The 22,764-nt window shown below is 37.6% G+C and overlaps 1 protein-coding gene across 7 annotated transcripts in view; it reads right to left on the reverse strand.

Moving 5' to 3' along the window:
• The window catches only part of NCOR1 (nuclear receptor corepressor 1), a 75,963-nt gene that overhangs the window by 22,589 nt on the left and 30,610 nt on the right, over positions 1-22,764 (reverse strand). For 6 of the 7 annotated variants that reach the window (XM_082328610.1, XM_082328608.1, XM_082328607.1 and 3 more), the window contains 13 exons: positions 22,168-22,340; positions 20,018-20,108; positions 19,301-19,479; positions 18,771-18,825; positions 17,861-17,962; positions 11,268-11,398; positions 10,521-10,738; positions 8,701-8,763; positions 7,868-8,007; positions 7,012-7,138; positions 5,010-5,565; positions 2,865-2,994; positions 2,311-2,506 (listed from right to left, as the gene is read on the reverse strand). In XM_082328610.1, the coding sequence (XP_082184736.1) occupies positions 2,311-2,506; positions 2,865-2,994; positions 5,010-5,565; positions 7,012-7,138; positions 7,868-8,007; positions 8,701-8,763; positions 10,521-10,738; positions 11,268-11,398; positions 17,861-17,962; positions 18,771-18,825; positions 19,301-19,479; positions 20,018-20,108; positions 22,168-22,340 (2,161 nt within the window). Of the gene's footprint in view, positions 1-2,310; positions 2,507-2,864; positions 2,995-5,009; positions 5,566-7,011; positions 7,139-7,867; positions 8,008-8,700; positions 8,764-10,520; positions 10,739-11,267; positions 11,399-14,304; positions 14,426-17,860; positions 17,963-18,770; positions 18,826-19,300; positions 19,480-20,017; positions 20,109-22,167; positions 22,341-22,764 lie in introns of those variants that run through there. The other variant, XM_082328612.1, reaches the window with a different exon arrangement.

The raw sequence follows: 22,764 nt of genomic DNA on the forward strand, positions 1-22,764 counted from the left end.
CTCATACTTTCTATATGTGAAAAACAGTATCTGGATCCTTTAGGTCCTTTAAGTGAAAGCTATACTACCGAAAAAAGATTTCATTTAAAGAAGATTCCTTTCCAAATCCTGTATATCAGCCAGGTTTACATGCAAGTTTAGCCAGACTTACATGCCAGTCCCACGGGACAAAAATCCTCCCTTCCTTCTTTGCTTGCCCACAGAAGTTACAAATCAAATTTCAAAACACCAATATTGCCCATTGATGGTGTTTAAAGGGAAAATACATTTTCATCAAATTTAGGAAATTAAAAATCCAGTACCAGAACTTCAGAGATTCCTTTTCTTTGGCAATGGACAATTTAAGTATTCAAAATTACGAGCCAGAACAAGTCTACTGCAGCTGTAAAGTTATATCTTTAACCTCCACAGTCAAAGAAAGATGGCACTAATCATCCCATAATCGCTTTCTAAAGGTTCTTTACTATCTTACTTCAGGGTAAAGTATTGTGTCAGTTGTCATAAGCCAATTCAACAACAGGCCCTTTAGTTTGACAAGATGCCCCACAACACAGGCAGTGCTCCCATGTATGCAACGGAAGGTTTTTAAACAGTCTGTGGGCTCTCTGCTGCATACAGCAGTTGGCGGATAAGCTTCATATGCACAGTGTGTCTTAGGAAGTAGCTGCTGTAATGATCTGATGACCTCTCAGCCCCTTCTAGTTTTCAGATTAAGACGTCCAGGCTTGTAGAACCCATTTACATTAACCACTTTATCTCCCTCCCTCTCTGTCTGCCTCAATAACCACCTTGATTTTTGCTGGCAGAGACTTCACCCCAGAACTTTCCCACACTTCGTAATACCGTACTGCCAATGCCAAGAGTCGTCCAGGTAGTATTTCAGTTAAATGGTACTTTTAAGCAGCCCCAGACTTTCCACCTAAAGAAGCAACTTCCAAAAACCACAATCTTACCCTCCCCTCCACAAATCTACAAGCTCCCTTCTCACTATTTTAACAGGCAAAAAAAAGGTTATGTTTCTTTCATTTTACTTAGGTAAAGATAATTAAGGTGAGGCATTTTCATAACATAATTTAAAATTGTTATGCATATTAAACACAGAATACTTGAGTTTCAAAGAACACGATAGTTGATGTCACTAATACTGTGGAGACAACAGAAACAATGCACAAGAATATAAAACCTAAAAATGCAGAATTATACAACTGTGATGATAACTCTAACATTGTAACATTCAGCACATTAACCTCACTCGGTTTATTTCCCTGTTACAATGTACATTTTGTGGACCTATTCCTTTTCTAGTAAAGAAAGCTGAGGTGAAAGTTACACACTTAGTACAGAACTGGGCCTCCCATAGGATACACTTTTCTTGCACAAAAAAAAAAAAAAAAAAAAAGAATCAATCTTCTGCTAAGCAGTTTCTAATTTGCAAGCTGCTGATAGAATTAAAATAATTTCACTTCAAAGAATGAAAATATAGCCAATATACAAAGAGAGAAAGCATAATACGAATGTCTAATGAAAGCTAATAAAGGCATCCTCTGGCTCTTATGCAGCAATTTGGATGATGTAACACATACCCTGTCCATCTGAATCACTTTCCAGCAACGGTAACAGACCTGTCCTTATTTAGTCACCCCAGGTTCTGTGAGCAGTTTTAGCCTTGTTCTGTACTGAAGATCACACTAAGAGTCACATTCAGGAAACATAGGTCCGGATCCCAGAGTCCCGTTCAAACCCTGCCTCCAAGTATTCTCTATATACACAGAAGCAATGAACCATCATATTCCCAAGAGAAAGAACCTTTCACACAGCCCTTCTGCGGACACACAGGCTAAAACACGACAGTTCTACCATACTTTTGTGCCCTACTCTAGGGCTCAACGTCCACGTATGTACTCCAGTGCAGTAAAACATTCCTCTTAATTGTGCTCATACTCCTTTAGCAATTCTCGCCCATTTTCACCTTAAGCTTCTGAAAAGGGCTCCCCCAGAACATGCAGTTATCGGGGTCCTCTCACCTGCGCACTTAATCTTTCTCAATCTCTCTGTAGGAACAACTCATTTTTGGATTTCACCCAAATGAAGCCAGTTTTTCTGCCTTATCTAAGTAGGCTACAATGCAGATCTCCCAACACTGTAACTGCAGCAGGATTTGTATAGTAGACAGGTTCCTTCAATCAAGTGCCATCAGAAAGCAATAATTAGTTATCGGTACACTAAACTTTCATTCTTAAACAAGGCAGCAGCGGAACAGGCGGACATAAAATGCAGGGTTATTTCCATGACAGATGTGAAAACACCTACCTTCCCACTCAACATTAGGGCTCTTGGAAGTGCCGCAAGGGCTTACAGCACTTCGATACTCCATATCCAGCTGCTCTTGCCTCTGGCGTTGCTCCTCCAGCAGCGCTGACTCATGCATCGCTTTAATGTGCCGTTGATACAGTGCATAACCACTCACTGGTGTTCCAACAGGAACAGTACAGGGACTGCACGAAACCTACACGGAAGGGAAGGTATTAACATCAGGTACATTAGTACAGGTACTAAAGGTAGTACCTGTAGTACAGGTAGTAGTAGTACCATTAGTACAGGTAGTAAAGTAATTATCTTGCTCAGTGCCTCCACTGCAGCAGCTGTAGTCTATGTATGAGTGTTTCAAATGGTCTACACCTGTTTTTAAGCTATTACTTGAGTATCTGTTTGTACTTTACTTACTTAACCCCTCAAAAGTATTATGATAACAAAGCAAATGACACATTTCTTCATTTGTTTCATGATTTTTTGCTGCTTTAGTGTTGCAACTAGTTTTAGGGACAACAGATACTCCTTCAAACATCACTTAAAATACCCCGTACCATAGGTGGTATGACAGCAGCTCGGTGGTGAAGTTGTTGCAGGTCCATCTGCCCTTGCTTTATTGTGGATGATACCAGTATTGACCCAGTGGGATTTAGCAGTGAGGGCTTTGACTCCCTGCTGAAGATACTGGAAAAAGAGATAGAAGGAAGGGAAAAACATCACCAAAAAGACCAAGATTAAATATCTTAAAAAATTTACAGGCAAAAGGATGCCTCTCAACTTCAAAAAACGAACACATTTAACACACTGGATAAACAGCTGAAAAATCAGAATCGTGTTGTGTTTTGTCCCACAGCACATCTGGTAGAATAGGCAACAGATGCTGCTGTATTTTTATAATACACAGAAATACTAAAAGAAGCGTTCAGAATCTCCAATACCAGAAATTTATGTATGCTGTTTCTATATGCACAGTACTGCAAGAATGCAACCTTCTTTATAAAGAATGCTTTGAAAAAAATAGACAGGAAACACTAGATATATTTAATCCACAGGAAATAAATAAACAGTAGTATACAATAGACTACTTTCACATGGAGGGCTAATATATTTGTGAAGCGGAAAGATGATGTCTGAAGATGCAAGAAAGTGCAGAAACACCACCAACTGCCCTCTTCCAAAGAGCACATGCAGAACAATGATACTGGATACTTTTGACATTTAACATCTATCCTTGGTATTGCGTGTATATTAAGACCACTGGGAGGGAGGGGGCATTGGCTCCGATGCTACGCTATGGTTACATAGGAATTGCACCAGCAGAACACTAAGAAGACTTCAAATATCATCAGTGGTGTCAGTCATCCCCCAAAAGATAAAACGGTTCCAAAGACACGCAGCATTGTCCATCTAAAGCCCTATATACTCATGTGGGTTATCCACAGTGTCTAGGGCCAAGTTCCCAGGGACTAGGATTTGCACGAAGACATTCTACACTGTGGAGGAAGAGGTCATCCATTTCTCAGGACACTTGCCCATTAATTTACGGACACTGACTGGTAAGAGTGAGAAATACTTCCACTATTCTGTTATTAATAGCCTTCAAGAGATTCAGTTCTACTGATTGATATAACATGGTTCAATGACAGTAATTGGGTACAGGACTCTAGAGGTTATACACGCAAATAAACGTGAAATGTTAAAAGGTAACTAAAACATCAATGTTTTATGCCCCTAGATTATTTTTTTAAAGGAAGTTTCATCTCCTACTAAAAGATATATTCAGGCTGTTTTCCCTGTCAAATTGAAGGAGTTTTGGATGCATACTATTAAACTGAGTTTGTGAGAGCAAGAATCAATTAAAACAACTCCATCTCCAAATTTTTGGCTCTACATTCAAACAGTTTTTCACTAAAAAGAATAGAGAGCCCACGTACTATCCCACACTAACCAATCACACTATAAAAATATTCCAAATCTACTTCTGAATGTGTAAATTTGTTCATAAGTATTGTGTAAAAGCAACAAACTAACAAAACCAAGCCAAAGAACTTCTACGATTCGATGAACTTCAGTACAGATCCAGTTACACAATCACTGTTGAATTTCTTAGTGGATAGATGGGGGCATTTACAAAATTCTCCACATTACTTACTTAATTTTTTTAGTTGCTCACCAATTTTTAAATACCTGTGTATCAGAAAATCCTGCAGCAGCAGGATCTTCTCCTCCCCACCAGAAGTACCAGAGAGCTACTTATCACGGAAACTCACGCCAGGAGCATCTTGAATCTCTTTTCTTGCTTTGGCAAATTTTCATTGTTTCAGTAAGCTGCTGTCTTTTCCAGATAATTAACACAATTCCCATTCTCTGAACGGATCCCAAATGGCTTGATTTCCCTCATTCTCTAGCTTTCCAGGTAGTTGTGCTAGTTTGCTACCTACCTAGTCAGTCTATCGCCACAGAATTTTGCCTTACCCTGCCTTAGAAGGCCCTTCTTTTGGCTTCTCATCAAAATTTTAAATCAACATTTCACTCCGTTGCACTTCCAGCAAAGACTCTTTAGAGATTCTTTCCCTAGTAGAAACTCATAACAAAAATGTCGCTACTGATGACGGTTTTTGGATCACTGTTAAGTAAAACCACTTTTTAAACAACTTCTTAAAGATGGCAATATTTGAACAGTAAACAATTAAACTCACCTTTGTCTGTCAGGTTCTCCATCAACTTCCTCATCAGCACTACAAGTGGCACTCGAATCATTATCTGAATGGGATTCTTGTCTTGCTGTGTTAACTTGTTGTGACAGACTATAGTCCATTTCCTCTGGTTCTGACTTTTCCTTGGGTTTCTCCATCTCTCTCTCTTTGGTATCACTCTCTATTTTCACTTGAATATTCTCCGGTAGCCTCATTTCAGTCTCTACAGGTTCTACTTTGGTATGTACTGGAAGAGTAATCACAGGCTTAGCTTCAACTGGATGGCTTCTACTGTCAACCTCCATAGGCTCTTCTGCCTCATTATTTATTTCTTCCTTAACCTGTGGCTCAGGGTTCTGACTTTCAGCTGTTGATACACTTTGGGCTGTTAAGGAGGGAGATGTGCTGGTTGCCGGTTTAATGGTAGATTCTTGTTCTGCTGTCGCCTCAGTGGTGACTTTCGAAGCAGCACTCTCAGATGGAGTTTCTTCACTTGGTTTAGCAGGCTCTGCTGAAGTTGGAGATGGAGCACTTTCTGTATCAGAACTATTTTCAGCACCTGGGGGGCAAAAAAGTTTTGGCATAAAGGTTCAACGTTAATGAAATCTGACTAGGCTTCGATGAACTGCTTCTTTAGAATAATCAAATATATATCTGCTGTCCCAAAACACAAGACAACTGCCCTGAAGAATTGACTCACAAAGGGAGAGTAACCGAAAATCAGCAGGTACAGGTTAAGGAGGGAGACTGGAGTTACAGAAATAAGGCTACTTAGCTAGCTCTGATCTTACAGAGAGCCAGCCAAGTAAACTCTTGTGCATGTGTCAGATATTTGGTACTTTCATATATGATGCAGCTTCATTACAAGATTAGAGTCAACATTCACAGCACCTAAGGCACAGCTTTAATGATTTAAATTAACGTGTTTCAGAGGCATCACTGGCAGAAGTGAAAAAAACTGATTTTACATGAAAAATCAGTGACATTTTATAGACATGCTGACTTGCAATTCTTGCTCTAACTCTTCTAGTTTACCTCCTTTGTGAATTACCATTATTTTCTTGAAAATGTCTTCTTTGCTCTGTGAAAGGTGTAAACAGCATCGACAACTGGCTATCAATTGAAGGGTATTGATTCTTGCAGTAAAGAACCTTCCTCCTCTTTTTAGCCTAGTTCATGAACTCTGTTATATTATAAATAGCTTTTAGATAAATAAAAATATTTATGAAAAACTATGGCAACATCTAGAACATAGATGTCATATTCAAGTCTTATCTCCTGATAAGAATCTTCATTCCTTAGAACTACATCAATACTTTAAGAACGTTTGTTAAACAAATGGATGCAATAAGGATCCATCAATTTTAACCTACCCATCTGTAAAACAAGTAATTAATTTTGACTTCTTATAGAAGTGGACAATTTGCTGAATTACATACACACACACACACACACACATTGCAGCTTAAAACAAAACAAAAAACAACCAAAACCCCAAATCCCCAACACTTAGCCATATTCTCTGATTCATTGTTTATGAATTCTATTGCTTATAGCTTCACAAAAGGCTGGCCAAGACTGACTGATGGTGATGCCTGTAATTATTAGCAGTTGCAGCCAACACATTTAAAAAAACTAACACTTAAATTTGCCTGTCTGAAGCTTTACTGAGACTATCAACTAGCAAAGGTTACATATCTTTGATTCAACTTGTTTCAACAGGCACAACTTTTTGACCAGGTGCTGTCAGTTTATCCTCTAGAAGATAGCATAGTCAAAGCACCTCAAAATACTAAGCAATAACATCTTAAGGATGCTCAAAACTAAAAATGCTTTTTCCCCTCCAGCTACCACCAGTGAAGTGAGTTCCAGTTGCTAAAATCTAACCAAACACAGTATTTGAGCGCTACATTATGAAGTGGAACACAGCTTTCTGAGCACATAATTGGCACAAAACATGCATTCCTTTCCGTGCAAACACAAGTTTCCCTCCCAGAAAGGTTACCTTCACTGTCTTCTGGATTCTCTTCTTCATTAGAAGCTTCAATATCTTCATCCTCCTGAGCTGACACAGTTGAAGCTACACTCTCACACTGTGACACATCTCGCTCCTCACGGGGCCTTCGCGAAGACTGATAAAGACACGGCATTTACATTGTACTGAAAATTTGCAACTATTATTTCCTTTTACATGCATTGTCATTTATCAATCTGAGGTTGAAATGAAAGACAGAGATTCTCTATTTAGCACAGATTCATTCACAAGGGCACACTCTTTCAAATTCAGGCCAGCTTTTGCTGCTCCTGATCAAAAATAAGTTTGGGAACAAACCACTGTCTCAAGATATGTTTGGGGAACAACAGAACTACTTCAGCAAACAGACACTGATGTTCTTCAGCGAGAGAAGACCAGCATAACACCGCAGTTTAGAGGATTCCACCACTCAGGATTTTACTTTAGATGCCCCAAAACTTTCAGTTCCTGGTCTACCAATTCTCTTGCTCTGTTTTGTAAGGTTCGTGCTTATTGTGTTTCAAGGTAACTGTTCTACAGTGATGACCTGAACTTCTATAGTTGCTGGTGTACTGATAAGGAACATGGTTTTCAGAGCGCTAAAGAATTATTCAGGCTTGAGTGTTCTGATAGGAAATTTTCTATTGCATTTTAAAGCAAGAAGTGATTAGTACTACAGGTCAGTGAGCATCAGCTGCCTTTCCTAGGAGATTTATGTCACAACACAAAAACAAGTAGAAAAGGAAACAAGTGGTGATTGCAAAACAGTCTTAGCGAAGTGTGATGAATGACTTCAGAAAGATGCCAAGCTTTCCCCTGCAAAATATTCAATGCCCACAGCACTTACCTTCTGTTTGTGCTGTTGGAGGAGGCTGTCCAGATTGTGTCTCCTTTTATAGTTGAAGTAGAAGTTCTTACACTGAGCTTCACTTTTCGTCCCAACCATTTTGGCAATTGCTGCCCAGTTTCGTCCATGTTCCACTAGGCCTGTTCAAACAAATAAGAACCAATATTTACTATGATAAATAATTCAGCTATCCAAACCCAAATAAATGGAACAACGTTTATGGGAAGGTATGATACAGAAGTACTGCTATCCTTAAAAGAACTCTCACTATGACAATGTATTTGGTAACTACTTAGGGGCGAAAAAAGCTGTGTCAACCTGAATGTCTGCTTATGAAGCCTTCAAACTTAAGTCTGCTGTTGCTAATATGCAACACCTCTGCTAAAATATTGATTTTATGCATAAAATTTGCAAGTAACAGTATCTGCCAAATGACTAGACAAGTTATAAACTACATCAGCTTTTCTATGAAAAGAATGTCTTGTACAAAAGGAATTTTTGTAACTTATAAACACATTACTTTGAAAATTTAATTATGACATACACACCTTCACATCTGTTTCACAGACTTCCACGGACCATGTACAACATGAAATAGTTCTACGTAGCCCATATGAAAAAAAGTCAACATGAGTCTCAAAAACCTGATTTTCTGTTAAAGATGTTTGCTCTTTTTTTTTAAAAAAAAAGCAACATCAAATTTCAAATTATTCATTCAAGTGTAGTGTTGGAAAAAAAAAAATCACAGCACTTGTATTCAGTAATTCAGTAAATTATTATAATTTTGTAAATACAAGTATTCAGAAGTAAGTCAAAAGCTTTACAAGGCTTACCTTTCTTAGCAACTTCCATTTCTTCTTCTGTCCAGCGGGATGTCTCCACAGGCTCTGCAGAAGCTGAAAGAGAAACAAAGATACGGATCAGAGAAACGACCAGGATTCACTATTATAGCACCAATCATGCAGCCCATAGTCAACTAATCTATTTACATTAAAGCTTGTGTCAACTAATCTATTTACATTAAAGCTTGTTCAAGTCACTTGGGAAAGTTGCTCTTCTCAGTGGGAAGTAGTCTAGTCTCTATTAAATCAAGTTAAAGATATAGTAGGAACCACCACAATCTCAGCAAAGCAAACTGCTCAAGACTATTCTGCCTACAAAACTGTGATTAATTATCTGTCAAGGAAGACTTGTAAGTAACTTAGACATATTTACCATTAAAAATTTATTTAAACAGTCAATAATTACCATCAACTACTACTAGCAATTCAACATGCTATAAGCTAGTTCCATATAATTTCACTGACTGCTGTGGAAAGGACTGAAATGATTATTGATTAGTGGGTATCAAGGAATCTACTATTCTTGTCTTCACTGAGTCTCCTACTGGACAAACAGAAAAATAAAAGAAAACAAAAAAAAACAGTAAGTAAAACCAAGCAGGAAACTAAGTATGATTCAATGCAAAATACTTTGCATTCACTTCTCTGGATTTGGTATCATTCTGTTTAAATTTCTGAATGGCATTAAGCTGCAACAACCTCCATTTCCTTTTCATAAAAATCTGCAATTATGCATAGCATGCAACATGGACCCTTCGACAACTTCCATTAGCAAACAAGAAAAGTAGGACACTATAAAGTATCTGATCCACTGAAAAGCTATTTTGGACTTTCCAGAAAACCCTGCAAATTTTTTTTTATTTTTTTTTTAAAAAAAAAAAAAAAAAGCAAACCCCACTATTGCCTTAGTCTAGCTACTGACAAAAAAACACCATATCAAATGAGCAAGAATATCTATCACAATCTGATGTTTACAGTTAAACGAGAACTAATTTGCCCACTTAGTCTGTTCTTTAGGATATGCAGAATATTTGAGCAACAAAAGAGTTGTTACAAATTCTAGAATAGCAGCTGCAGTAACAACCCAGTTGAAGAGCTAGGAGCAAAAATCTTTGCCATAGCAGAGCACTGCAAGGCAAAAAAAAAAAAAAAAAAAAAAAAAAAAAGCCAACCCAAAACCTTCCCCCACCATCCTGGATAATTATTTACTAGCCACAAGGTATTCTGCTTCCTAGTATTTCTGCACCACCACAAATTATATCAGGCTTTTCAGAAATGCAGCCAGAGATAGCATAGTCTTTTCTAACAATACATGCCAAGAAAGTAACATTTTATTTTAAAGAAGTCTCTTGCCATCTAATGCAGGAACAACAACAACAAAACCAACTTGCTAGGATCTATTTCAGATTATGAAACTCCCTGAAGTACTCAAATATCAGGCCTACTTATTTAACAATAACCTTTGTGAGCTACAGCCTGTAAGTCAATCTGTGTCAAAGGCATTTGGATCTCTACAGATCCATCATTAACCCTACAAAGAGAGAAAAAGTAGTTATCACAGAAAGTTTGAACTGCCTTTTTTTCCCCACATGGTTCTAACAGAGTCATCTGATTACACATATACTATGCATGAAGTTACACTCGTGAAGTTTAACAGTACCATACACTCACAGAATTATAAGCAGGCCTAAGAATAAAGAGGTAATACTAAAAAATAAAAAAGGTGCACTGTGTGCACAGAAAAGAGCCTTAAGTCAGTGAAGAGCCTGACGAGCAGATGGGTCCCTGAGTGTCCTATAAATGCTACTCACAAGGTTCTGGTGGGGGCGGAAGAGGTGGGGGTGGTTCTTCAGTGGCTGCAGCTGCAGCAGCATTTGCTTGTGCAGCTTCATTTGTCATTGATCTGGTGATTCTGCCCTTACGACGACCTTGACTATTGGCAGTTTTTCGGCCCCTAGGAGTGGCCTGCTCCCTTTCCTCTGTTTCCTCTGGTGCAACTTCAGTTTTGTCCTTTTCTTTGGTATTCTCTCTGGGAATAGTTAAAATATAAAATTCAGTCACATTCAGATAGCCATTATAGGCAGATATTCCTGAATATGGATGAAAAAAAACAAAAACAAAACCAACCAAAACCAACCCAAAAAAACAACCCACAAACAAAACCCCACAAACCCAGAAGACGCCTTTAGTGAAACAGACTTCACTTACTGCTAACAATTTAGAGTTGCTAGAGACTAACATAGATACGTGATATTGTCAACTTCAAAGAAAATACGAACACTGTGATAGAACATATGAAAAACACCCAAACCAACAAGATATGAAAATTATTACATGTGCAAAAAAATAATTCCATGGCTTTTTCCATCCATCTGATTAGCTCAGCAAGACAGAGAAATCGGTATGTCCAAAGAAAATTGTGCAATGCACAAAACCTAATCCAAATAGCAACAGTTTTCAGTACAGATTTCACTGTCAGGCTAACGCAAATCCTGTTCTATCTTTGCAAAAAACTGCAATCTAGAATGAATTAAAGCATTTTCAGTACATCTACTTACTTAGATTCCTCCTTCTCATCCTTTTCCTCCTCATCTTTCTTTTCCTCCTCTTTTTTCTCGGCTTTTTCTGCTTTTTCCTCTTCTACCTTTTCTTCTACCTTTTCTTCTTGAGAAGGACGAGCAATTTGTTGCTGAAATGAAACGGGATTTACATATTGTAACAACTTGATTGCACAAAGGTGCAGCAACTTGTACTCAGAGCAGCAGAAACACTGATGCCTTACCTCCCACTTGATAATATTTTAAGTTACAGTCACTGCACACCGGTCAATATAACAGTAAAACGCCTCTGCCAAAAACTGTAACACCTATCTGCACCCTGAAATCATAAGGAACATGATGTTCCAGGCATTATCTCCCAGACTTCAGAAGTCCCATTTGCCACGGAATGTGCAGTTTCTATACATGAGCTGTATATCCTCAGTACCTCTCAATTTATTTTCTCTTATGATTCCTCTGGTCAGCTGCCTCATTCAGATACGGTATTTTGTCTTATAAATCCCATGGAGGTACAGGCTTCTTTTGCAAAGCGAGCACGGAGGTGATAATGTACACGTACATGGGCCAACAAACACACGCACTGTTGTATGCCACACTAAAAATGAACAGCTACATATTAAAAGCGCTTAGACAGGTCTGACCAACGTTCTTGTGTAGTAATGGTGTTGCTCCTCTCAAATTTTATTTTTAACGTTGTGCATTTTGAAATAGTGAAACCTGATAGCTCATAACTTGGAAGCAGAACATCTTGTAGCATGAACATTATGACCAACTCTAAGCCATATTCTCAAAACTGGTGTTAGTAACTAAGAAGTATAATGGTTAAAAAAATTGGGTCAGGAATTTTAGACTTATGTTTCCAGTGAATTCATAGAAGGAAAATTATAGTCTAGAATTATTTATTTATTTACTAAACCATAGTCTTCTCTGAGATGATATTTTTACAAGCACATAAGCACTGACAAATGACAAAGTAATTACCATTACATGCTGCTATACTAAGGAAAACCACACAAAACACTATTTACACCTTCTCTCTTAAGGGACCCTGCTCCTTATGTTTCAAAGCAATCCAGGTGACTACCAGGTACAAGGGTATCTCATTTTAGAAAGCACATAAATTTGATTTAAACTTTCCATAAGATACAATCTGCTTCAAACAGGAATTAATGGAAGAAATTTCTGTTACTTAATGTGATCACATAGAATTACCAGCATGGTCCCTTACAGCTGCTTAAAAAAAAAAATTAAAAAATAAACTAAAAAATGCAAGAAAAATTTGTGGCATTGTTTTTGCTATTCCTTATCACACAAAAAAATAAAATAGCCTTGGCATTCCCTGTCTGACTTCGCTGTTAGAGGTGGCCTAACATTAGACAAGCCAAATATCCTGTGACGTTTTAAGAAAGCGTTAGAAAAATGACACAGGTCATACAGAAAAAAAAAAGAAACCCGGGTTATTAGGAAAGATCTATCAAATATGGCTACAGAAAAGATTTCCTTAAGTTTTAGTGTTGTAACCCTCCCTAAATATATTTAGGAGCCTAAATATTGCTTTTTGTCATCCACAATGATATATCTGCACACGGCCAAAACATCTCGTTTTCCAACACTGCTGAATTTCTTTGTCCACAGCTTGCCTGCAAATTCCTTCCTCTCCAGGTTAAAATACCAACCCGTAGTTGGCTGCCACTACCTAAGTCATGTAACCCACTCCTCAAATTCCCAGAACCTTTACATGAAGCAAATGGTAAATGACTTCATTCTCCTGACGGGCCTCAAAAGCCAGCAACCTGCATCAAGCATCTAGAGCTCAACATATTGCTCATTCACACTGAATAGCATCTGTAGCAAGGTGATCTTCTGAGTGCCACAGAAAAATCAAAGACTCCAGTACTAGGCACCATACAAGAAGAATGAGAAAAGAAAGCCCGAGGCTGCAGGCGAGGTTATAGCGGGCAAGACTCCAGATACAGGTGAGGGGAGAGGGAGGAGGAAGAAAGAGCTCTCTTCCTTCTCTCTGAAAATGATGAAAATGAAAATATGTAAGTTTATTTAAAATGCATGATTACAGTTTAAATTCTGCCTTAAATATGTTTTCATAAGAAACTACAGAACGTAAGAGAGGGCGGGGAGTCGGATGTGGCCGCACAGAGGGAACCACTCACAGGAGTTTACACTGAAGGGGCTTGAATGCATTAAACAAACCACCTCCATCGATCGAGTCACCCGTTCAGGAGAACGGCAATACCCAGATGGTCTCCACTCAAATTTGGTGTGTGCAGAACTGACTTGTTCCTTACTGGGCATTAGACTCTGCAAGTCAACTTTAAAAAGCAAAAGATATGTAATATTTATATAAAGCTACCTTTCAAATAAGTACCCAAAGTACTCTTGGCAATTCATGGAAAGACAAGGACAGAGATCTACAAGACTGCAGTTCTAGGACTTCATTAACTCAGACTTTACAGTCCACTAAAAAATTCCTCAAAATAGGCTTTTCTTTTTCACAAAGGAACCAACCTTCCTGTAAGTGTAGCAGCAGGTGTCACTGTTTCACTAACAAAACTGAGGCTGGAAATAGTCACAAAAAAAGGACTTGTTTTTGACATTTTAATAATGTGAACTGGAGCAGAAAACCCTAACACTAACCACTATCATCTTGCTCCATATTATTAGCATTTAAGATGCTGGCATTACTTGGTTATGCAAAAACTTCCTTCAAGCAAGATGTCAGACACATGCTAAGATAAATTATTTCCATTGTGCTAGATAGATTGGCCTCAAAAGCAAGGAGTTAAAAATTGCATTTTCAGAAGGAAAAAAAAAATTAAATATCTGTATTTTACATATAATCTATTTACAAAACAGCTACTGAAAATCCCCTGTTCTTTTCGCCTGGCTAACTTAACATCACACTTTGTAAATAACAGGGTTCTCTATTTCACAGTGAATTTATTTAACATGCATAATCAATAGGTCAAGTGCAGGTTAAACACAAACCTTAAAACAGCTGAAGCCTCGGTCAGCGACGTACCTGCACGTTCATCTGTTGATTAAAACTTTTACTATCCAGGCAAGGGGACGGGCTTTAATTCAGGGTACGATTCAAAAGGACAAAACCCCCACCAGCACCGACATCACCCAGCTCTTTAGCAGAGGCTGCCTGAACCAGCAACGTGTTTATTCCAGGAAATTGTGTCATTCTGCCACTTAAGCTGCCTACAGCAGCGTTGCCCATCTCACATACAACCTTCTAATCTCACCGGGGTCACCCGAGGCAATCCCCACCGAGCTCGGCTTGATTGGCCGTCACAGACATACAGCAAATTTCTGTCTAGTCAGATCACTGGACTGTACCACCTGCTGCAAAGGCACACGGCCCGAGCCACGGACACGCGTTTCTGCTGACCAGGCAGCCGGACCCCAGAAACACACCCCTTACCAACCACCGCTTTGCTACCACGTTTCAACGAAAAACTTTACTCCGAGAGAACCTCCTTTCATAGAGTTATTTAAGGAATTCTCTACAATCAATGCACAAGCATCATAAAGCCACGTTTTCTTCAATTATGATGTTAAAAACTTGCTCTTCATTTGAAAAGTCACATTTGATTTAAGACGCACTTGTTTAGTTGCCCCTGGGAGCATTCTGGAACAGTTTAGGTAGCATTTTCTAAAAACGCCTTACTAGAACTATTTGAGGACAAAAATGTATCAGGACTCAATAAGCCTTACATCTCTTGACTTGACATGCCTTAATCTAGCATTCAGATTCTCTAAAATAAAAGCCCCCACACTGAAACTTGAGTCAAGTTGTACTTACTACATTCTCTGAAGTATTTCAACATCATTACCGTGATTAATATCTTCTCCACTGCAATATTCCAGTTACTTGCCTTCTAATTTACAAAAATATATGAACCATTAGGAGTTTAAGCTGAAGCACCTGTTATTGGCATAAGCACATCTTGGAGCACATCATCAATCTTACAAGACTTGTGTTTGCCAATCAGCAAGGAAGTTTCAGGTTGCTCCTCAGAGATACGAAAAATATCAGCTTCAAACAAAGCCAGGGTGTGGGAGGGAGAGGGGGGATGAACTGCTTTCTGTAACTCTAAGATAAAAATTCTGGCAGCAAGGCCAGAATTTCAACACTCTCAAGTTCTTTTTTATTAGATGTTATAGGTGTTGCTAATTAATCACTAACAAAATTAAGAAATACAAATATGATTTTTGGTACCATGTAATTCCTTACTACAGTGTTACTAAACACGCTAACTACAACACTTCTGAATTTAAAGTTCCAGAAATGGTAAAATTTCCCATTTAGAACGTTTAGAGTATTTCCTTGAGTTTGCAAGTATACTTCCACATTCCTCAGGTCTATAAAGTCTGACACTTATCCGCATCCTTAACATAGAGCCCACATTAAGCCTGTCTAGCAGTTGCCCAAAGTTTAGTGACCTGCTGTAGCACTTAATGTGGATCAACAATAAGCAATTAAGACCTACAACTTTGCTAAAATTCAAAGAGCAAGTAATTTCAGTTGAACGAACGACGACAGCAGCTTCAGTATTCCAACTCACTTATTCAATTATTCACATATAAATCAGTATTCAGAGGAGCAGTTACAAAGTCAGGCAGAGCACCTGGGGTTTCCTTTCACAGTGAGCTAAGTTCACAAATCTGTGCCCTTGTGTACAGGGCTGTAATTAAAATCTTTCTAGTTTCTATGCATTATCCAAGGAAAGCAAGCAATTGAGAAATCCATCCAAATTTTGAATTCTACCAGTTCCGATATTCTGAAGTTTAACAATGTTGAAAGACATTTAAATATACAGTTAGGATCCTCTGAATATCTCAAAACTTACAGTTACATTGCATTACAGCTTGAGCCAGTTCTGTCTCCTCATCTCTTAGAACAGCTGCAGAAGAACATCATATGGCAAAGATGTTGCTCAACGTGTGTATACTTACTACGATCACACCGATCTCATTTTATACTGGAATATGAAACTGAGCTACTTAAAACCGGCAGCATTATCTGCACTTAGCGTCCACAGTGATTATCAACATTTTGGACAATCTCGTTTATTTCCATCTTCTTTGTATTTGCCATACATCCATACTTTAATTGGAATCTTTCACCGTCACTAGTCACACAACAATACACTTTTCCTATTAAAAAGCATTATTAGGCTTAGAAAGTCTAAAAGAAGTTCTGCCAAAATACAGGGTATTTCCAGTATTTCCTCAGCAGTTCACAGTTAGTCAAAGTAGAAGCTCTAACGAAATCCTGCACATAATGAAAATGACCTTATCCCAAGCAACCCATAATTTGTTGGGTACAGACAAGTAAGTCTCCTGTGACACGATCTCTTTTCTTCGAACACCAGACCGTAACTTTAAAGGTTTAAGTACAACAGCACCATAGAAGCACAACATGATGACTGTTTCCAGTGAACAGGATCAGCTTATCAACTGAAGCTAGCTGCAGCAATTTTCTTCTACAGAAAAAAACACGTTTACTTGGACTCTCAGGAAACTTAAATTATTTGAAAAGAGGATTCACATACCCGGAAGTATAATATTTACTTAATTTGCTGTTTTGCAGTTCAGTACAGAGTTGTGCAGTCACACTACCTCAAAGTCTCAACAATTTTCTCTTTAGTATCGCTGCTGAGGTATGACTAAATCCAATAACCCCCAACTCTTCAGATTTTAAGGTCTGCGGATTTCTAAAACCCTGAATTTGAGAGGACCCTCCCCTCCGACTCCCATGAAGTTTCAGTTCCGACAAAGCGCTGGGTATTTCTTCAGCACATCATATCTATACCGGTTTCCAGCTGTGAAATTCATATTAAGGGTACAAACTCAAAATACCTGCAGGCTTGGTTGCTATATCTAGTACTCTGTTCATGTACTTTACTTCATATATGACCTTCTTTCCTAACCTCGTCACTGACATATCTTTCATTCTATTTTCAGTACTTCCTAAATACCTGGCAGATGCAAGGGGAAATCGGAATGGGAAGAGCAGGGAACATGTTCAGTGAATATACAGCAGTCCTCCTGCTTTCTTTAAAAGAGTCCAAAGTTTCTCAATTTTTTGGTTGTTTTCCAATATCCACATTAACCCTTGTAGCCTAGCAAACATATTTATATGCTTTTTATACATAATATGCTGTTCTTTTGTCCTACAAAGACTTCCAAAAGAATACTTCCTGAATCAGCAGAATTTTTTATTTGCATGCATTAAATTGGTCTCTTTCTTCTTGCTATTAAATTCCAGTTTGATTTTGAGCCTGACCACCAAATAAAGATCACTATTAATTTCTGCTTTTTGACAAACATTGACGTTATGAAGTGATTATGTATTTTCCACTGCAAGTCACATGCTAAACCTAATTTCTGTTGGCTCCAACAGAGGATTTAATGATGGATTTGACTTCAGAGTCTATGGCAGGGTCCTCAATTATTCCCTCCCCCCGCCCCCACACATAATATATTTGCTATATCGGATAATAAGACAGTTGTAAATATGAAACAGTAAAACAACGATATCCAAGTGATTAATAAATTTTAGATACCTGGTTTCTTCCTCTGCGTTTACCATAATTCCTTCGCACAAGGGCTTTATAATTTTCATTTTTCTTGGTCAAATAATAATATAATACACAGTCGGGAACATTCTAAAGTGAAAAAGCAGAAGAAAACCGATTAGGTTTTACTTCTATAAAAAAATACATTCTTAGTATTTAATTTCTCTCAACACTTAAACTATTCAGCCCCTAGACTAAAATAAAATTCTATTACATTTGTTTGCTCAGCAGGGAAGTGAATTCACAGACAAATATAACAATATAACTATGCATAAAATCATAGTGTTAAATGCCAGTCTTGTGTATTTGCAATATTCCTCAGCTACTTCAGTCTGCAGGATTTAGTCTGTACTAGACAATTTGCAAGTTTGAAAGCTTCTATTTATCATAATACTTGTATGTATTCAAGATTCTGTTGTAAGTCTTAACAAATCCTCATTCTCCGTTACTTCTTACATCAGTTCTCCAAAATCAGTTCTAGAGACTAAAATCAGCTGTAAAGACTAATTCAGCCAGCAGCAGGACCCCACTGACTTGAAAGGTGGTGGCAAGATTTTCTAGAGTTAGCACAGTGGCTCAGCAGAGCCAGTTATGTCCTTATCTAAACAGCGAGATAGTTAAAGCAGCTTACCTCCTTCAAAAAGAAAATCAGATCAAAACTAAACAAAGAGCCATATTCTTTTATTGTTGTCAATAGTGTCATTTCACTAACTTCTGTTAGATGTTTGCATGCATTGATTGCGTTACTGATGAAGTATTATAAAATCCTGTCACAGCAGTAACTTTTTTGGACTTAAAATTTTTTCCAGGAAGAGAAAATGATGCTGGGATAAATGACTTACATTTGGAAAGTTAGGGATCCCACCCTAGGCTCTACTTATATTAAAAAAGGTCTTACCTTTCGTTCCAGGTAGGAAGCAATTAGACCAAAGTTCTTGGGATGTTGGACAAACCTTTCATAAATCAGAAATTATTTAAGTTTAACAACATAATTCATGATCAAATAAGCAAAGCAGTCTTCCAAACAATCTGTTCCATCAGCAAGCCTTTGATTTACACAACTGAAATTAGTCTAAAAAGCCCAGTTTGCAAATTGTGCAAATTTAGAACTAAGCACTTAAAATTAGCTATAAGCTGATATAATGAGATCATAGACCTACTCTTCTCATTTTAATCTTATCACGGAACTGAAGTATTTCTAAGGGAATTTCTTATCTAAGGACTAAATGCATGTGAGCCTACTCAGTTGAAAAGTAAGTGGAGAAGTCTAAAACTTTTGCGACGTTACATCCATCCAACTAAGAACATTATCAAATATTATTGCACAAAAGCTTCAGCATTCCCAATTTAACTGATGTTTACTGTGGGGTTAGGTATTTAACTGTCATTTGCAATGTAATAAAAATAAAAGATAAGAAAGCCCATTACTTTTCCTTAAAAATCTCTTTCTCATGGTCGGTCCAGACATTCATGAACTGTCTGTCTTTATAAACTTTCATGGGATCCTCCATCAGACCATTCATATTAATAAACTTCACTCGTCTTTGTTCTGCATCAAACATCATGGGAGGAATGACAGAGAGCTGACGCATTTGTTTTTCATTATTCTACAGGCAAAGAATAAAAGAAAAAGTAAAGAATACAAAAAGTTGCTACTAATGTTTACAGTTCTTGAATTACACAACTCTTTAAAGCTCCACCACAGTATACATTCACAGTTAGTTTGAAACTTCTTTTTGTCCACTTCTTAACACTTCTACAGGTTGTCACTATCCCAATGAACAGCCAGCTAAAGGAAATAGTGTCACAAATGACGAAAAACTAAAATGGTGCAGGATTTTAGAAAGGAAGAGTTTTCACGTGTTTTTAGAGTTGTAAAAAAACTAGGTTGTAGCAAGCCTGCAATGAACACAGACGCATGAGAAAAAATGTAGGACAGATGCAATCAGGAAGCATAACCCTTAAAAGAAAAGTATTTGTAAGACCTGTGTCAAGCCAAAGTTCACACAGACTCTCTCAAACCAGCCCCAAAAAGTTTCTCTTATCAAAAAAAACAAACCCTCTGAAAGAGACCTTTCACTGCCAGTAAAAGAATATTGAGTCATTTGCTGTGCTTCTATAGCAAAGTACAGACAATAGCCTCACCTCCTGCTCAGAAAGTCCATCAATGATTTCAGAAATCTCATGTTCACTTCTAGCAATAGTTGCCGAAAGTCCAGCACCTCTTTGGCCAACTCTGGAATTAGGGGAAAACAGAAGTAGCAGGGTAAAGTGGAAAATAGCTATATTTTCAGATTTTGTACACAATGACAACCTTCAAAATTCTATAAAATACTGTTACCAGTCTCCCAAATTAGTTAGTTAGGCCTGTTCTTTCTTAAGCAGCGTCAGAGTACAAACGCTGTTTGCGTACTGCAATTTCAAACAACTGCTCACTTTTACAGGTGAATTTGCAAAGCTCAGCAAGAAGGGCACGCTTGAGTCAACATCAAAAAAGGAGCGTTACCACTGATTCCATTGCCAGTAGGTGTGTTAGATACACTAACAGGCTTCTGCTGAGTAGGAGAAATGTTCATCGCTGGCACAGAAATCACCATCTTAATTAGTACAACTGATACACTGTGAAAGACAGCTTTTTTTTTTGTTGTTGTTTTAATATTTAAAAGAAAAAAGCACATTAAATTTGCCTTTCATTGATTTGGCCAAGTTACTAACACAGCACTGAGATTCATTACAACAAAGGAAAATGTTTAACTTTTGAATTAATGTGGAGAGCTGTAATCTGGAAGAATTTTTCAGCTAGTGACCTTTACACTTAAGAACATCATAATAATATATTACAGCATGCGGGTGAAAAAGCATTTCAGAGATAAAAATCACTGATAATTAGAGAGACAAAAACATCTTCATTTGCTCAAAGATTTTACTGAACTAATTGATTTGCACAAAATCTGACAAAAAACCTTAGTATTTACATGGCAATAGTATTACAAGTACAGCTATAGACAAAGATGCCATTACATTAGAGAACATAAATATCATGTAAAGAGATGGCCCCCTCCCAAGTAGTCTGCAGTTACAACGACGTGATATATTCGTCAAGTAAAAGCTGCTTATAGATAGGAGTTCTGTTTCCATTCTAAAAATTTTCTTTCTTTTCCTCTGTTCTTGATTCCACAAAGCCAGATCTTGCAGACTTCATGATATATTGCAAACTATCTGCTTTTCTGATGTTTTATGAAGTAAGGGGATTTAGACAGATGGTTAGAAGAGATAATGAGATGAAATCTTTATGGGGCTTGAACTCTCAAAGGTGTATTAAAATTATTTCAAACATTAGATAAACAGATTTGAACACAACTGAATCAAACTTGACCTAATTCTAATTTAATGCACTGCCTACAGTACCATAGATAAAGTGAACTCTCAAATGAATTGCACATCATTCCTTTTAAGACTCTTTGTACAGTTTCCATTTATCAAATGTCTGATAGATTAAAATTAAATAATAGGAACTTAATTGTTGTAGCTTGCGTACTTCAAAAAGCAAAAATGTCTGGAATAAAATTACATGGCAAGTACAATAAAAGATCACTCAAATTGTTAATTAAAGAAGTCAAATGATTTTTGAGTGTGTAGGCTAATGAATATAGGGATCATGAAACAAAGGAGTAACACAGACACCGAGTGACAGAAAAATACTAGAGTATAAATGCGGGTGTAGGCCCAAAATGAACAGGCTCGCGTGAAGCTGATGCTCCAGTTACCTTAAGACCAACTCCACAAACCTCTCTGTGCATCTGAACAGCTTAACTCATATAGTCCCACCAAGCACCACAACCTAACTACCCTTTGCTAATTAGCCCTTTTTTCTGTATTTGTTTTAGAAAATACGGGGTTTGATGGCAGATCTAAAAAGAGGGATAGGAAAGGAACAATTTGGACATCACTAAAGCAGCCCAAGAGGACAGCAAACTGATGAGGCTGGCATCGCTGGCAAAACTGCTAGGGAGGGTCAGGAAAGGGCGAGACATAAGACAGTGGCTAGCCAACAAGGACAGTCGTTAGGGTCCTCAGGATGTGAAGTGAAACTTGAGCTCAATGCCATGAAACACAGTGAACAAATGAAAGAACATTTTACTTTATACTGTATGATAAACTAATATTCTTTTTTAAAAAATGAAGTAATGAAAATAAAACTTAATCATTAAGCTGAGCCAATTTTATTATAAATAATTTTAGAACTTAAGTGTTAAGAGATATTTTACAGGAATATTTCAAATCTATGGTAATACCTTTGGAATCGTTCTTGCTGTTCTCTTTGCTTGCGGATTTCTGGAAATTGCTTTTCATAGTACTCTCTTGTTTTGCTCTCCTTAGCTTTCCTGCGTGGATTATTTTCTATCCTGTCAACTTTTTTCTCCCATGCCTCCATCAGCTGATCGTAACGTTGACAGATTTTCTGTTCCTGTCAAATTCCAAAAGTAAACCTTGAACTAAACACAAATACACTAAGTGATCAGTACATATAACATCGGTGGGCTCCATATTTTTCCTGCTCTACTGGCTTTCCATTTTGAAGATGACGTATACCCAATTTCCAGCAGAGAGAAGGTGAGGAAGTGGATATAAAAATGTAGATTTTGAATATTACACACTATTTCCTTGCTTTACACATCACAATGGTATTTGTTAACTTACTACTGCCTTCCAGAAATCTCACATCTTCTGGTACCAGGCTTTTAATTAATGGAATTGTTTTAATTTTTTAGTTTCTATTTATTTTATTTTAAAATTTTAATTAATAGAATGGGGCTGGAGTAATTGCAATATGTCCTCAAGCTCAGCAATACGTAGGGAGCTGCTCCTACATAAAAAAAAAACCTAGGACC

Source organism: Platalea leucorodia (assembly GCF_965183815.1).
Source record: "Platalea leucorodia genome assembly, chromosome: 16".
Lineage (NCBI taxonomy): Eukaryota > Metazoa > Chordata > Aves > Pelecaniformes > Threskiornithidae > Platalea > Platalea leucorodia.